The sequence below is a fragment of the Hemiscyllium ocellatum genome, chromosome 29 (genome assembly GCF_020745735.1).
Source record: "Hemiscyllium ocellatum isolate sHemOce1 chromosome 29, sHemOce1.pat.X.cur, whole genome shotgun sequence".
NCBI classification, from domain to species: Eukaryota; Metazoa; Chordata; class Chondrichthyes; order Orectolobiformes; family Hemiscylliidae; genus Hemiscyllium; species Hemiscyllium ocellatum.
In genome coordinates, this window is record NC_083429.1 from 15,394,663 (window position 1) to 15,413,013 (window position 18,351).

Below are 18,351 nucleotides of genomic sequence, written 5' to 3' on the forward strand. Positions count from 1 at the left end.
TCGGACCTACCCTCGTTCTCGTCATTCTCATGTTTCTCACATACGCATAAAATGCCTTGGGGTTATCCTTGATCCTATCCGCCAAGGATTTTTCATGCCTTCTCTTAGCTCTCCTAATCCCTTTCTTCAGGTCCCTCCTGGCTATCCTGTATCCCTCCACTGCTCTGTCTGAACCCTGTTTCCTCAACCTTATGTAAGCCTCCTTCTTCCCCTTTACTAGACATTCAACCTCCCTCGTCAACCAAGGCTCCCTCACACGGCCATTTCTTTCCTGCCTGACAGGTACATACATGTCAAGGACACGTCGTATCTGCTCCTTGAAAAAGTTCCACATTTCCACCACATCCTTCCCTGACAGCCTATGCTCCCAACTTATGCTCCTCAAATCCTGTCTTACAGCATCGTAATTTCCCTTCCCCCAATTGTAAAATCTACCCTGTTGTGCGCACCTATCTCTCTCCATAACCAAGGTGAAAGTCACAGAATTGTGGTCACCATCACCAAAATGTTCACCCACTAACAAGCCCATCACTTGTCCCGGTTCATTACCGAGTACCAAATCCAATATGGCCTCCCCTCTGGTTGGACAATCTACATACTGAGTTAGAAAAGCTTCCTGGACACACTGCACAAACACCGACCCATCCAATCTACTTGATCTAAAGAGCTTCCAATCAATACTTGGGAAGTTGAAGTCGCCCATGACTACGACCCTGTGGCTTCTGCACCTTTCCAAAATCTGTTTCTCCACATCTCTGCTGCTATTGGGGGGCCTATAGTAAACACCCAACAAGGTGACTGCACCTTTCCTATTTCTGACTTCAGCCCATACTACCTCCAAAGGCAGATCCCCCTCAAACTTCCTTTCTGCAGCCGTTATACCATTTCTAATTAGCAATGCCATCCCCCTCCTTTTTTACCACCCTCCCTAATCTTACTGAAACATCTGTAACCAGGAACCTCCAACAACCATTCCTGTTCCTCATCTATCCACGTTTCCGTGATGGCCACAACATCGTAGTCCCAGGTACCGATCCACGCCTTAAGTTCACCCGCCTTATTTCTGATACTCCTTGCGTTGAAGTATACGCACTTGAGCCCATCTCTGTGTCCGCAAGTATTCCCTGTCAGTGCCCCCTTCTCCACAGCCTCCCTACATTCTTGGACATCCTGACAAACAGCTAGCTTACTTGCTGGACTACAAGTCCGGATCCCATCCCCCTGCCAGATTAAACGCCCCCGAAGAGTGCTAGCAAACCTACCCCCCAGGATATTGGTGCCCTTCTGGTTCAGGTGCAACCCGTCCTGTTTGTATAGGTCCCTCCTTCCCCAGAATGCAGTCCAATTGTCCAAATACCTGAAGCCCTCCCTCCTACACCATCCTTGCAGACACGTGTTCAACTGCACTCTCTCCCTATTCATTGCCTCACTGTCACATGGCACCGGCAACAACCCAGAGATGACGACTCTGTCTGTCCTAGCTTTTAGCTTCCAGCCTAACTCCCTGAGCTCTTGAATGACCTCCCCACCCCTCTTCCTACCTATGTCACTGGTGCCAATGCTTACCACGACTTCTGGCTGCACACCCTCCCCTTTAAGGATTCTGAAGACACGGTCCGAGATGTCTCGGACCCTGGCACCCGGGAGGCAACAAACCATCCGAGAGTCTCGGCCATGTCCACAGAAGCGCCTGTCCGTCCCTCTAACTATAGAGTCTCCTATAACTAGCGCTCTCCTCCTCTCCCCCTTTCCCTTCTGAGTCTCAGAGCCAGACCTCACACCACAGACCCCGTCACTGCAGCTTACACCTGCAAGGCTGTCTCCCCCAACAGTTTCCAAAGCTGCATACTTATTGTTTAGGGGAACGACCACAGGGGAACCCTGCACTGCCTACTTCTTCCCCTTCCCACCTCTAACTGTTACCCAGCTACCTCTGTTCTCCGGCGTAACTATGTCCCTGTAGCTTCTATCAATCACCCTTGCCTTACACCCCACAATACCGCTTATTTTAATGTCATTGTCAAACTTACCAATCATGCCTGACAAGTGAGGTTTAACAAGTGTTTTGTACACATTCATAACCCTCTTGTACTTTATGCCCCTATTAACAAAGCCTAGAACACTGGATGCTCTGTTTACTGTTCTCTTCACCAGTCCTAACATCTTCAATGACCTGTGCATTGATTATCCATCATCTGTGCAATGTGTGCATAGATTATCCTTCTTTAATGATCTGTTGCAGATAAATTATACTGAAAATACAAATCATAGTGAATACAGGGACAAAGAAGAGACAACTGAAAATTTGGAAGTTAAGACTTTGAAGAGATGAACATACAGGAAATGGAGTTTGAAGGAGGAAAAGAGACACGAGTGGGAAGGGATATCAGGAAGTGTTCAGAGATGGCATTAGTCGCAACAAAACAAGTCCACTGGAGCCCAAAGTTTAAATATCTTGTTTATCTTTTCTTAAATTAACATGTCAGGGGTTCAGAATATTATTCCCCTTATTCCCCTGCTTTCACTAACAAATGTTGTTATTTTTGTTTGTTTTCAGGTTCAATTATGAAGAACCCTTCTCAAATAGTTAACATTTCTCCATATTATCTACTTCCAATGTTACTGGTTTTCACTTCGAATTTCTCCAATTGTTTTTTTGCCTCCAATTGTAGGTGGCACAGTGGTTAGCACTGCTGCCTCACAGCGCCGGAGACCCGGGTTCAATTCCTGCCTCAGGCGACGGACTTGTGGAGTTTGCACGTTCTCCCAGTGTCTGCGTGGGTTTCCTCTGTGCGCTCCGGTTCCCTCCCACAGTCCAAACATGTGCAGGTTAGGTGAATTGGCCATGTTAAATTGCCCGTAGTGTTAGGGGCAGGGGTAAGTATAGGAGAATGGATCTGGATGAGTTGCACTTCGGCGGGTCAGTGTGGACTTGTTGGGTCGAAGGGCCTGTTTCCACACTTAAGTAATCTAATCTAATCTAGTGTTGCCTGACAGAATATATACTCACTTGTCTTTATTGACACAAGTAAATGGAGGGAAACATAATTTCTCATACCTGTGCAGCTACCTTAAATATATCAATACAAATGAAATCAGAACTGAATAAATCCAATACTTAAGATATATTTAAAACAAACTACAAACTAGCTTTTTACATGTGAAATATTCTGCCACGTTGTATCACAGAGTTCCTGCCCCATACACAGCTTCCCCCTCAACACACAACTCCAACCACCCACCATGCACAGATAAGTGTAGTGGCTCAGGCAGATCTTTTATATATTGAGTGCAGGACAGTGAGTTAGACTGTGCGTGTGGTACTCTTCCTTTATTTCTGATGTCTTAGACACACAACATTAGGGGTTGATGTGGTGCAAGATGACACAGCCCCAAATGACAGCTTTTGAGTTCGACTTTGCCTGGAGTATACAACAAATTCAGAACCTCACTTAGAGAAACAAAGAAATGGCTGGCTCATAACAAAATAATTCAATGCCAGCCGGGAGCACTTATCAGCAAACATCTTCATGGTAACTCTGATAATGTAATTATTGACTTGGAATTGCTATATGCTGAGTTGCTGGTGAGAGAGTCCATTCCATAATCAGTGGGTACTACGTGGAAAAAGCGTACAATTCAGCATTGGGTACCAGTGTGCATGCACAGAAAGGTTGGGTGAGGAGGGCACATGGGGTTGATCAGTGTAAGTGTGGGGATTGCATGGTGGGTGATTGGAGTTTCTGTTGAGGGGGAAGCTGTGTATGGGCAGGATATTTCACTTCCCAGTGGGAGATTCTTCTGGCATCCTTAACTTTAATCAAAATTAACATACCATCAAAACACAGAGACATGCAATATTAATTCAGCTTACACTCCTCACCTCTACAATGCCATGGCTGATAGTGCCATATTGCCTCTTGCGCAGCATCACCAAGCTGATGACAATTACTGTGGCTACTGCAACTGCGATCACTAACATGCCAATAAGAGCACTGCTACTTAAGCTGAAGCCGTCTTGAATATTCCCATCAGTGTCCTGGAGAAGCACAAACATTTAGCACATTAGTCTATCATGGCTCTCTCCAAATTTCACAAATATTTATTATTTTAGCTATATGCTAGGAGAAAAATAAATGAATGCACACTTTTGATCAAATTAAACAAGAGCATAATTAAAATCAGTTGAAATTGTCAAGAAAGGGTAAGTCAGACTAATAATCATATCCATTATTACAAGTCCTTTTAGCACAAAGACTTTGCATCAGAAGTGTATACTATTTAATTAGTAACAACATTACTTCCTAAAGCAGGTACACCTGGTGGAGTCATTGGGAAAAATGAGTAATGGAAAGAAAACATAAATCAGGTCCCATAATCTGAATCAAATCTCACACAGGGTCTTCTGACCAGGAGATGCTACTCATACCATGTTGTCTTCTCCACTGACACGTTCTGCATTGAAAATCATTTCTTTCACATCAAAACTTTCATCAATCACCTGAGAGGATCAAGAGAACAACAATTAGAGTTAACACTTAGAATTCCCATGAAGCTATTCCTCCTGAGTTGCTAAATTAGCTTCAGGAATCCAAGGAATAGAAGCAGGCCATTATGCCCCTTGAACTTGCTCCACCAATAATCAGATTCCAACTGATCTGTAAAACAACCCATTTAGTCTCCTTATTGACATTATGTTCTGGAATCCACCAACGAAGGGATAGTTTCTAGTTAGGAACATAGCAATAGGAGTAGACCATTCTGTGCTTAAAGCCTGTTCTACTATTCCACAAGATCATGGCTAAACTGTGACCTAACTCCACATATATCTCTTTGGCCCATAACCCATAATATTTTGTTTACAAAACCAACGCAGTTTTAAAATTAACAACTGATCCTGCATCAATTGCCATTGTGGAAGAATGTTCCAAATCTCTACCACTCTGTGTAGAAATGCTTCCCAACATCTCTTCTGAACAGCCTGACCCAAATTCTCAGACTCTTCCCTATCGTTCTAGAAACCCGAAGCAATGCAAGTAGTTTTTTTCTGTTATTATCTGGAAGATTTCAATCAGATCACCCAGAGAGAAAACAGGTTTAAAGTGCATAATTTCTCATCAAACCTTAACCCCTGAAGTCCAGGTATGATTCATGAAAGGCCAATATATCCATCCTAAGGTGTAGTATCCAGATCTGCTCCCAGTTCTCAAGTGGGGTTGAACCAGTATTTTGTACAGCTGCAGTATAACTTCTGCATTATTGTTCTCCAGTCCTCTCGATATGTACAGACCAGCATTCCATTAGCGCTCTTGATTATTTTCTGCACCTTTTTGTGGCATTTTAAAAATCCATAACCCTAAGTCCCCAAATCTCTTTGAACATTCACTATTTATTTTCATACAATCTAGCATGTACCTTGATCTATGCTTTCTTGGCCCAAAATGGATAAACTAACACTAGCTTACATTGTCGATAGGCGTAGTGCCAGAAGACTGGAGGATAGCAAACATTGTTCCCTTGTTTAAGAAGGGGAGTCAAGACAACCTGGTAATTATAGGCCAGTGAGCCTTACATCTGTTGTGGGTAACGTGTTGGAAAGGATTTAAGAGATAGGATTTATAATCATCTGGAAAGGAATAGTTTGATTAAGGGTTGTCAACATGGTTTTGTGAAGGGTAGGTAATTAACCTTATAGAGTTCTTCGAGAAGGTGACAAAACAGGTGGATGAAGGTAAAGTGGTTGATGGGGTGTATATGGACTTCAGTAAGGAGTTTGATAAGGTTCCATACGGTAAGCTATTGTACAAAATACTGAGTTTCAGGATTGAAGGTGATTTAGCGGTTTGGGTCAGAAATTGGCTAGCTAAAAGATGACAGAGGATGGTGGTTGATGGGAAATGTTCATCATGGAAATCAGTTACCAGTGGTGTGCCGCAAGGATCTGTTTTGGGTGCACTGCTGTTTGTCATTTTTATAAATGATCTGGAGGTGGGCATTGAAGGATGGGTTAGCAAATTTGCAGATGACATTAAGGTAAACAGAGTTGTGGATAGTGCTGAAGGACGTTGTGGGTTACAGAGAGACATAGATAAGATGCAAAGCTGGGCTGAGAAATGGCTAATGGAGTTTAATGCAGAAAAGTGCGAGGTATTTCATTTCAGAAGTAGTAACAGGAGGGCAGAGTACTGGGCTATTGGTAAAATTCTTGGCAGTGTAAATGAACAGAGAGATCTCGGCGTCCAGATGCATAAATCCCTGAAGGTTGCCACCCAGGTTGGTAGTGTTGTTAAGAAGGCATATGGTGTACTGGCGGTTATTTGGAGGGGGATTGAGTTTTGGCGCCATGCGGTCATGCTTCAGGTGTACAAGACACTGGTAAGGCCACACATAGAGTAGAGCATACAGTTCTAGTCACTGCATTATAGAAAGGATGTGGACGCTTTGGAAAGGGTTCAGGGGGGATTCATTGGCATGTCGCCTGGTATGGAAGGAAGGTTTTACAAGGAAAGGCTGAGGGAACTGAGGTCATTTTTGTTATAGAGAAGAAGGTTGAGAGGTGACCCAATCGAGATGTATAAAATAATCAGAGCATTAGATAGGGTGGACAGTGAGAGCCTTTTTCCTCGGATGGTGAAGGCTAACACCAGGGAATATAGCTTTAAATTGAGAAGTGTTAGATTTAGGACAGATATCAGGGATAGTTTTTTACTCAGAGAGTAGTAGGGGTGTGGAATGGCCTGCCTACAACAGTAGTAGACTCGCTGACATTAAGGGCATTTAAATTGGCATTGGACATTTACATGGATAATAATGGAACGGTGTAGGTTACATGGGCATCAGATTAATTTCACAGACTGGCACAACATCGATGGCCGAAGGGCCTATACTGCGCTGTAATGTTGTATGAAATCCATCTGCCATAGCTATTTCTATTCATTAAAAGATTATAGGAAAAAGGAATCAACCGTTTAGCCCCATGAGCCTTGTCTGCCATTCGTAGGATTGTGACCAATTGGACATTCCGTATTTCCGCTTTGCTGTGTTTTCCTGTAACTTGATTCCTCTACTGCGTCCTACGCAAGGCCTCTGCCCCATAGCTCAGTGGCAAGGAGTTACAAAGACTCTCAACCCTCAGAAGAAATTCCTCTTTATCTCAGTCTTCAATCGACACCGCTTTTAATATGAGACTATGCCATCTGGTCCTCGACTCTCCCATGTGGGGAAACACCCTCTCAGTATTTACCCTGTCAAGCCCCTTAAGAATCCTGTATGTTTCTATGAAATCAAATTTCATTCTTTTAATCCAGTGAGTCGCGTTCCAACCTATTTAACCTTTGCTCATAAGACAATCCCTCCATACTGGGGATCATGCCAGATAACCTCCTCTGAACTGCCTCTAATAAATAACTGGACTAAAATTGCTCTCAGCACCCCAGATGTGGTCTCAATAGCATCTTGTAAAGTTCAGTAAAACTTCGCTACTCTTATATTCCAACTCTCTTGAAATAAAGGGCAACACCCCTATAAGCCTTCCTGATGATCTGCTGCACCTGTGTGCTAGACTCCTTAATAATCATTATCCCTTTGTAGTTTTATGTTGTCATCTACACTGTCTTAAATGCTGCCTTACTTTGTATCATCAGCAAATCAGATATGTGACTTTCCATGCCAATATCCAAGCCGTTAATAAATAGGAGGAATAATTGAGGCCGTAACATAGATCCTTGAGACACGCTACTGGCCACATCCTGTCAATTTGAGTACATACCCATTATCCCTACTTTTTATCACCTGCCATTCAGCCAAATTCTAAGTCACTGAAAGACTGTTTCCTGCCAACCTCATGATTTCGCATTAGATTAATCATTGCCCCAGTAGTCTATTTCAAACATGCTGTGACTGCTCTCCCGATGGTAATTAGTGAAACAGGCATATGCAGCTTAATGTGGAACGTAATACACTGTGGGAGTACAACTGGTGTTGAGGGAAAGTGGATGGAATTTTTGCTGGGTGGCCCCAGCAGGTGTCAGGTTGATTTCTCAATCTATTGTGATCCATTTGTGCTTGCAGTGGCCCACTGATTAAGGGCCTCTTTATGAGGAAGGGTGAGGTGGTAGAAAATAGGACAAGGTTCTGGTTTTGATGCTGCCAGTTAAGTACAGGGGTTCCAGACACTGGATGGAGGATAGCGAAGGCGGCATTTGGTATGCATGCCCTTCATGGTAGTGCATTGAGAATGGGTTTGGGAGGTCATGTTGTGGCTGTGCAGAACATGGGTTAGGCCACTTTTGGAATACTATATTCAATTCTGATCTCCCTACTATAGGAAGGATGCTGTGAAACTTGAAATGGTTCAGAAAAGATTTAGAAGGATGTTGCCAGGTTGGAGGGCTTAAGCTATAGGAAGAGGTTGAATAGGTTGGGGCTATTTTCCCTGCAGCATCGGTGGTTGAGGGGTGACCTTACAGAGGTTTATAAAATCATGTGGGACATGGATAAGGGAAATAGACAAAGTCTTTTCCCTGGAGTGGGGGAATCCAGAACTAGTGCGCAAAGGTTTAAAGTGAGAATCATAGCATCATACAGTAATATAGCATGGAAACAGGCTCATTCGGCCCAAACTGATCATGGTGCCCACTCAACTCATTCCAATTGCCCGCGTTTGGTCCATATTCCTTGAAAACCCTCCCATCCATGTACCTATCTGAATGTTTTTAAGATGTTGCTATTGTACCTACCTCAACCTCTATCTCTGGCAGCCCATTCTATATATGCACCACTCTCTATGTGAAGAAGTTACACCTTAGATCCTCAAATTTTTCCCTAAACCTATGCCCTCTAATTTTCAATTCCCCATCCCTCGGAAAAAGACTATATGGATTCATCCGTTCTATGCCCCTCATGATTTTATACACCTCAATAAAGTCACCCCTCATTCTCCTACATTCCAAGGAATAAAGTCTTATTCTGGCCAACCTCTCTCAATAACTCAGGCCTCCTGGTCTTGGTAACATCCTTGTAAATCTTCTTTGCACTCGTTCCAGTTTATTTATGTCTTTCCTATAACAGGGTGACCAAAACTGTACACAATACTCCAAGTGCAGCCTCACCAACTTATACAATGGCAACATAACGTCCCAACTCCTATACTCAATGCCTCGACCGATGAAGGCCAGCTGACTAAATGTCTTATTCACCATCCTGCCTACCTGTGTCGCTGCTCTCAACAAACTATGTACTTGTATTCCACAATACTTTTCAGGACCTTACCATTTACTGTATAAGTTCTACCTTGGTTTGACTTTCCAAAGTGCAAACCTCACAGTTATCTCGACTGAATTGCAACTGCCAATCTTCAGTCAACTTCCCCATCTGATCAAGGTCTCTCTGTAATTTTTGATAAGCTTCCTCACTGGCAACTATATCTTCTAATTTTGTATCATCTGCAAACTTACTAATCATGCCTTGTACATTCATATCCAGATCATTTATGTAAATAACAAATACCATAGGTCCCAGCACCAACTCCTGTGGCCTTCAGTCTGTGAAACAACCGTTAACCATCATCTTCTGCTTCCTATCTTTGAGCCAATTTTGAATCCAATTAGCTATTTTCTCTCTGGATACCATGCCTCCCAACTTTCTCGACTAGCCCGCCATGCCGGATCATTTGGGGGGGGGGGGGGGGGGGGGGGGGAGGGATTTAAAAGGGAGACCGGAAACACAGAAGACAGGTGCAGGAGGCGGCCATAAGATAAGAATGCATGGAGTTGCAGGAAATGTACTCGCATGGATAGAGGACTGGTTAACCAATAGAAAGGAGAAATTTGGGATAAATGGGTGTTTTTCTAGTTGGAGATCAGCGGTGAGCAGGGTTCCACAGGGGTTGGTGTTGAACCCGCAACTGTTCACCATATATATAATTGACTTGAATTAGAATTAGAATCACTACACGTGGAAACAGGTCCTTTGGCCCAACAAATCCACACCGACTCTCCAAAGAGTAACCCACCCATACCAATTCTCCTACACTATTATCCTCTATTTACCCCTGACTAACCTACCATCCCTGAACACTATGGACAATTCAGCATGGCCAATGAGCCTAACCTACACACCTTGGGACTTTGGGAGGAAACCCACGCAGACAAGGGAGAATGTGCAAACTCCACACAGCCAGTCACCAGAGAGTGGAATTGAACTCGAGGCCTTGGTGCTGTGAGGCAGCAGTGCTAACCACAGCCACCGTGCCGCCAAGAAGAAACTGAGTGTAACATAACTACGGTTGCTGATGCCACTAAATTGAGTGGAAAGACAAACCGTGCAGAGCATGGAGGGTCTGCAGAGAGATTTAAATAGGTTAATTGAGTGGGCAAAGTCTGGCAGATGGAGTACAATGTTGGTCAATGTGAGGTTATCCACTTTGGAGGTCAGAGTATTATTTCAATGTTGAAAGATTGCAGCATGCTGTTGAGCAGAGGGACATAGGAATGCTAGCACAAGAATTGCTAAAAATTGATGTGCAGGTGCAACAGTTAATGAGTAAGGCAAATTGAATATTGGCTTTCATTGCTAGAGGGACTGAATTTAAGAGCAGGGTGGTTCTGTTCAATTGTACAGGTGTTCGTGAGTATTGTGCACAGTTCTGGTCTTTTGACATATACTGGCTTTGGAGGTGATGCAGAGGAGGTTCACCAGGTTAATTCTGGAAATAAGTGGGTGACCCTATGAAAAGAGGATGAGCCACCTGGGACTGTATACGCTAGAATTTAGAAGAATGAGAGAGGATCTTATAGAAATGTATAAAATTATGAAAGGGACAGATAAGATAGAATAGGGCAAGTTGCTTCCGCTGGTGGGCGAGACTAGGACTAGGGGACATGGCCTCAATATTAGGGGGAGTAGATTTAGGACAGAGAGGAGGAGGAACTGTTGTTCCCAGAATTCTCTGCCCAAGGGAGCAGTAGAGGCAGCTTCATTAAACATATTCAAGACACAGCTAAACAGGTTTTTGCATGGTAGGGAAATTAATAATGCAGGTAGGAGGAGCTGAGACAATAAATAGATCAGCCATGATCTTAATGAATGGTGGAGCAGGCTCAGCTGGCCAAAGGCCTATGCCTGCTTCTATTACTATGATACTACGATTCGGCCATTTGAGCCTGCTCGTCATTCATCATGATCGTATCTGATCGTTCAACTCAGCAGCCTAATCCTGCTTCCTCCTCATAACCTCCCATTCACCCCAAGTGCTATATCTAGCCATCCCTTGAATACATTCAACGTTTTGGCATCATCCAGTTCCTGTGGTAAAGAATTCCACAGGCTCACCACTCTGGGTGAAGAAATGTCCCCTCATCTCCGTCCTAAGTGGTTTAACCCAAATCGTCAGAACCCTGGTTCTGTACTTATCCACCATTAGGAACATCCTCTCTATCTAGTCCTGTTAAAATTTCATAAGTCTCTATGAGATCTCCCTAATTCATCTAAACTCCACGGAAAACAATCCTAACCTAGTCAATCTCCTCATACGTCAGTCCCGCCATCCCTGGAGTCAGCCTGGTTAACCTTTGCTGCTCTTCCTGGAGAGAAACAGCAACCTTGTTCAGAAAAGGAGACCAAAACCGCACACAGTACTTTAGGTATGGCCTCATCCTTTATGACTGGAACAACACATCTCTGCTCCTGTACTTGAAATATTTCACAACTAAGGCCAACATGCATAGAACATAGAACAATACAGCACAGAACAGGCCCTTCAGCCCTCAACGTTGCGCCAAGCTGTGAACCATCTTCAGTTCGTCCCCCTATACTATCCCATCATCATCCATGTGCTTATCCAAGGATTGTTTAAATCTCCCTAACGTGGCTGAGTTGACAACATTAGCAGGTAAAGCATTCCATGCCCTTACCACACTCTGAGTAGAGAACCTGCCTCTAACATCTGTCTTAATCTATCACCCCTCAATTTGAAGTTATGACCCCTCGTACAAGCTGACTTCATCATCCCAGGAAAAAGGACTTTGTCTCCCTTATCTAATCCTCTGATCATCTTGTAAGTCTCTTATTTGGAAAGGCAAGGACTATTTGGGATAGTCAACATGGCTTTGTGCATGGGATATCATATCTCACAAACGTGATTGAGTTTTTTAAAGAAGTAACAAAGAAGATTGATGAGGGCAGAGCAGTAGATGTGATCTATTTGGACATTAGTAAGGCGTTCGACAAGGTTCCCCATGGGAGACTGATTAGCAAGGTTAGATCTCATGGAATACAAGGAGAACTAGCCATTTGGATACAGAACTGGCTCAAAGGTAGAAGACAGAGGGTGGTGGTGGAGAGTTGTTTTTCAGACTGGAGGCCTGTGACCAGTGGAGTGCCACAATGATCCTTGCTGGGCCCTCTACGTTTTGTCATCTACATAAATGATTTGGATGCAAGCATAAGAGGTATAGTTAGCGAGTTTGCAGATGACACCAAAATTGGAGGTGTAGTGGACAGTGAAGAGGGTTACCTCGGATTACAACAGGATTTGGACCAAATGGGTCAATGGGCTGAGAAGTGGCAGATGGAGTTCAATTCAGATAAGTGCGAAGTTCTGCATTTTGGGAAAGCAAATCTTAGCAGGACTTATACACTTAATGGTAAGGTCCTAGGGAGTGTTGCTGAACAGAGAGAGCTTGGAGTGCAGGTTCATAGCTCCTTTAAAGTAGAGTCGCAGGTAGATAGGATAGTGAAGAAAGCATTTGGTATGCTTTCCTTTATTGGTCAGAGTATTGAGTACAGGAGTTGAGAGGTGATGTTGCAGCTGTACAGGACATTGGTTAGGCCACTGTTGGAATATTGCATGCAATTCTGGTCTCCTACCTATTGGATTTGATTACCTACAGTGTGGAAACAGACTCTTCGGCCCAACAAGTCCACACTGACCCGCCGAAGTGCAACCCACCCATACCCCTACACTTACCCCTTCACCCAACACTACAGGCAATTTAGCATGGCCAATTCACCTGACCCGCACATCTTTGTACCGTGGGAGGAAACTGGAGCGCCCGGAGGAAACCCACGCAGACACGGGGAGAACGTGCAAACTCCATACAGTCAGTCGCCTGAGGCGGGAATTGAACCCGGCTCTTAGGCGCTGTGAGGCAGCAGTGCTAACCACTGTGCCGCCCACATGTTGTGAAACTTGAAAGGGTTCAGAAAAGATTTACAAGGATGTTGTCAGGGTTGGAGGATCTGAGCTACAGGGAGAGGCTGAACAGGCTGGGGCTGTTTTCCCTGGAATGTCGGAGGCTGAGGGGTGACCTTATAGAGGTTTACAAAACTATGAGGGGCATGGATAGGATAAATAGGCAAAGTCTTTTCCCTGGGGTCAGGAAGTCCAGAACTTTTTCATGCATATGGTGGTACATGTATGGAATGAGCTGCCAGAGAATGCGGTGGAGGCTGGTACAATTGCAACATTTAAGAGGGATTTGGATGGGTACATGAATAGGAAGGGTTTAGAGGGATATAGGCCAGGTACTGGCAGGTGGGACTAGATTGGGTTGGGATATCTGGTCAGCATGGACGGATTGGTTCGAAGGGTCTGTTTCCATGCTGCACATCTCTATGACTCTGACAGTCGTCCGAGACTGGAATCGAATTGGGTCCCTGACGCTGCGAGGCAGCAGTGCTAACCACTGAGCCACTGTGCCTGTTTCCATACTGTAGGGAATCTAATATAAGGAAATTGACAATATCCCCACTTTCAATCTTTAGTGGACCAACATTGCTCCTGACCACCTACTTTTCATTTATGTAACTATAACATTTCTTGTTGATTTTCATTTTCCTTGCACGTTTCCTTTCATCATCCCTTTTAGTAGTCCTACACAAAATGTTTTGTAGTGCTTTGCTATTCTTTGTATCTTTCCCATTCAGCAGGATCTGCGCTGTGTTTTTGTATGCTTTTCTTTTCGTTTCATGCTGTCCTTTGTCTCAAAGTTATCCATGACTTAATTTTTTCTGTGGTATAAAATGGCTTTGCATTGTATTAAGTGTTTCTTTAAACATCTGTGTTCTTCAGTTGTTTTACCCAATAACAGATTTTCCCAGTTTACTGTGGACACTGTCAGTCTCATCCCATTAAAGTGAGCCTTACCTAAATCCAAATTTCTAGTTGCCGATTCATCCTTGTCATTTTCAAATGCAACACTGAACTCGAGCATATTATGATCAGTATGTGATAACGGTTTGTGCACAATTTGGTTACTAATTAAATCCAACTTTTTCCTCATTCCTAAATCCAGTATTGCTTGTCTCCTTGTTGTATCAAGGACACATTGCTGAACCCCAATCCCCCTCCTCCTCATTCACTCATTTTAATTCCATGTGACCACCCAAGCCAGTTTAAGGTGTGCTTCAGCTTGGCATCAGGTAGGCAACACATCATGCAGGACTCTCAATCCTGCTTACAAAGGATGCTATCTGTACCCCTAATTATCAAGTCACCTATCAGTACCACTTATCTTTTTGCTCTCCTCACTTCAATGGCCTCCTGTACCCATTCAACTTCTCTCATCATTTTAATTAAACAATTAGATAACCCCATAATCTTTTATACAAGAGAACATAAAAATCAGTAGCAATAGCAGAGTTTATAGATCTCATTTCATCCCACTACATAGTTTGAAGTCTACTTCGACATTCCTCACCATTTACTGTTAGAGGTTAACTGTACATATAAAGGCTGACATTTTTCAAGCATTCTGTCTGGAAAACCTACTTTTCATTGCAACTTTGTAACTTAAAAACTGTCAGTAATAAGAGGCTACACGAGAGAATAGGTGACCTCGGTGAACTTGCAGCTGGAATCCTTTGTCTAAAAATAGGCCTGGCTGTTAGAGATTAAAAGGAGGCCGAGATTGTTTTGTTGTGAAGGAGTTGCAAAATATTCACATTTGGAAAGGAAGGCAGCATGTTGACAGTCTGAGAAAGGTGGCGAGAGTGTCAGATTGTAAAGATTGATGCTTTAAAACACCCATTTACTTCCAACATAGAACAAAGTGTATCTAAAGAGTAGCTAGTCAGCATTTTCATCAGGATTGAAGGCCAATGTGATTCATGATGACATGTTGTTGGGTCAATATCCTGGAACTCTTTCTGTAACTGCAGTTTTTGAGCAACATAAAATGTTTCTGCAAGTACAAGTTCACCCCACAAACTTATATATGGATGTGGGTGGATATGCGCGCGCGGTGGGGTATGAGTATGTGTGTGAGTGAGTGTAAAGGGGCGGAGGTCTGTTAGAGGGTACGTGTGTGGGTACGAGTGTGGGAGTGTATAAGTGAGTGTATGAGCAGGATAGGAGTGTGCGTGTGAGACACACAAATACACCCATGCTGATACACTCCCCAACACACACCCTCTCTCTCAGACTGATACCCCTTTACATTCACACACATACTCTCAGAAATACTTATCAACCCCCTTGGCACACATCCGTCCACATGCACACACACATTTGTGAAGTGAATTTGTACTTGCAAAATTACATTTTATTTTTCTCAAAAACTGCACGAGTCCATGTAAGCTTCTGTAAATCCCTTTTCATACATAGAATCAGTGAGAACATGGGGGCACAGACAGCTTCACACAAGGCATACCTTCAATGCATTATCTGGGCCGACATGGCACCTTATGTTAGTTCACTTGAGAATGTAACTTTAGACGAGTTCTGGGATTTACAGAAGAAAGAACTGAAACCAACATGGTCATTCTAAAAGATGAGAGACTTAACAAACAATCCAGGTCTTTTTCAATTTATAGCGTCAGTTACATCATACTGTTAACTTTTGCTATAAATTCTGTGTCTTACAATCTTATGCTCCACAACCACCTGACAAAGGAACAGTGCTCTGAAAGCTAGTGCTTCCAAATAAGCCTGTTGGACTATAACTGGTGTTGGGTGATTTTTAACTAAAATATTTGAAGTTCTGTATCCATTGCCTTTTGAGGAAGGGAATTCCCAAGATTCAAGGATTTCCCCAGCTTGCACTATAGGAATAATCACCAGGAAGTTATACTCAATTTGGAAGAAAATTGTCAAGTTAGAAATTACCAGGCTGGGAAAAGAGTAAAAATCCTTGGGAACAAAGAACCTGGGAAAATTGAATGAATACTTAAGAGAGACTACAAAGTTCAGCTGCAGTGTGGGTTTTTTGGGTGTCCATTTTTTAAAAAGATCAACCTTTGGCCATGACATGCTGAGGGAGGCCTTCTGTCTCAGAAGTAGGGATGGTATCACTGCACCACAATACCCAAAATTTTCAGTTGCCTGAAGAGGGGAAACCTCTGTTCTGTAAAGCTTATGTAGAGAGCAAAAACAGTGCTGAGTCAAAATGGATCTTAGCCTGTTTGTTACAGTGTCTTAAAATATGAAATGTTGTCATTTAATTTTTTTAAGTATCATTGGGAGTTTGAATTTATCTTCTTTAAAGTTACCAGTGTCTAAGGGGAACATAACAATCTACTGACCTTCACTACATTAAATCAGCACATATAATACAAATGCCATATGTCGTCAGTCTACCCTGTTTAAAGAGCTGAAAAAGGAACACAGGGCAACAAAGACCAGCATGTGTATCTGAACGATACAAATCAAAACATACAACTCAGTCCACTTTCCTGTAAGCAAACAAAACCACACAGACTAGAAGAAAGATTTTCGTAAACATGGTCCATACCACATTTCCATTAACATTGTTCTCGCTGCTACCAATTGCATTCTCATCAGGCATCAGTCCTTCAGGATCAATCATCCCAGAACCTGTTCAGAAAATAGATACTGTTACTATGTGTACACATGAATTGTGAGAAAGATTATGTAGTACTGAACACACAAAAAATTACAAACGTAGCTGCAAAACAGATTCTAACAGGCTGCAGCACATTTCCAAACTAAAATCCAAGATAATGGGAATGGATAATGGGAACCACATCACAGAGAAGTGGTTACAGGGAGGTCAGGACTGGCAGTTAAACATCCAAGGATTTTCAACTTCTCGAAAAGACAGGGAGGCGGGCAGAGGGGGTGGGGTTGCCATGTTAGTTAAGAACAAAATTAAATCTATGGCACTGAATGACATAGCGTCGGATGATGTGGAGTCTGTGTGGGTGGAATTGAGGAACCACAAAGGCAAAAAAACCATAATGGGAATTATGTACAGACCTCCTAACAGCGATCAGGACCAGGGGTGCAATATGTACCGGGAAATAGAGAAGGCATGTCAGAAAGGCAAGGTCACGGTGATCATGGGAGACTTCAAATATGCAGAGGGACTGGGTAAATAATGTTGCCAGTGGATCCAAAGAAAGGGAATTCATGGGGAATGCTTACAGGATGGCCTTTTTGAACAGTTGTCATGGAGCCCACAAGGGAGCAGGCTATTCTGGACCTCGTGCTATGTAATGAACCAGACTTTATAAAAAAAAACTTAAAGTAAGGGAACACTTAGGAAGCAGCGATCATAATGTGGTAGAGTTCAGTTTGCAGTTTGAAAGAGGGAAGGCAAAATCGGATGTAATGGTGTTATAGTTAAATAAAGGTAATTATGAGGGCATGAGAGAGGAACTGACGAAAATAGACTGGAAGCAGAGCCTAGCGGGGAAGACATTAGAGTAAAAATGGCAGGAGCTTGCGGGTATAATGGCTTGTGTACAGTGGTTCATCCCCAAGAAAAGAAAGATTATTCGGGGAGGGATTAGACAACCATGGCTGACAAAGGAAGTCAGGAATGTATTAAAGAAAAAGAGAGATCCTAGAAAGTGACCAAGAACACTGGGAAATCAGAAGTTTGGGAAGGCTACAAAAACAAACAGAGGATAACAAAGAGAGAAATAAGGAAGGAGAGGATCAAATATGAAGGTAGGCTAGCCAGTAATATTAGAAATGATAGTAAAAGTTTCTTTCAATACATAAGAAACAAATGACAGGCAAAAGTAGGCATTGGGCCACTTCAAACTGATGCTGGAAGCCTAGTGATGGGAGATAAAGAAATAGCTGCAGAACTTAATAAGTACTTTGTGTCAGTATTCACAGTGGAAGTCAGGAGTAATATCCCAACAATTAAAGGGAGTCATGGGGCTGAGTTGAGTATGGTTGCCATTACAAAAGAGAAAGTGCTAGAAAAGCTAAAAGGTCTTAAAATTGATAAATCTCCTGACCCCGATGGGCTACATCCTAGAGTTCTGAGAGAGGTGGCTGAGAAAATAGCGGAGGCGTTGGTTGAGATCTTTCAAAAGTCACTGGAGTCAGGGAAAGTCCCGCAAGTTTGGAAGATCGCTGTTGTAACCCCCTTGTACAAG

The 18,351-nt window shown here is 43.1% G+C and overlaps 1 protein-coding gene across 3 annotated transcripts in view; it reads right to left on the bottom strand.

Annotated features, from left to right (window-relative positions):
• aplp2 (amyloid beta (A4) precursor-like protein 2) overlaps positions 1-18,351 on the bottom strand; it is a 208,939-nt gene that overhangs the window by 12,914 nt on the left and 177,674 nt on the right. For 2 of the 3 annotated variants that reach the window (XM_060846944.1, XM_060846946.1), the window contains 3 exons: positions 16,731-16,813; positions 4,430-4,501; positions 3,884-4,039 (listed from right to left, as the gene is read on the bottom strand). In XM_060846944.1, the coding sequence (XP_060702927.1) occupies positions 3,884-4,039; positions 4,430-4,501; positions 16,731-16,813 (311 nt within the window). The remainder of the gene's footprint in view (positions 1-3,883; positions 4,040-4,429; positions 4,502-16,730; positions 16,814-18,351) is intronic. The other variant, XM_060846945.1, reaches the window with a different exon arrangement.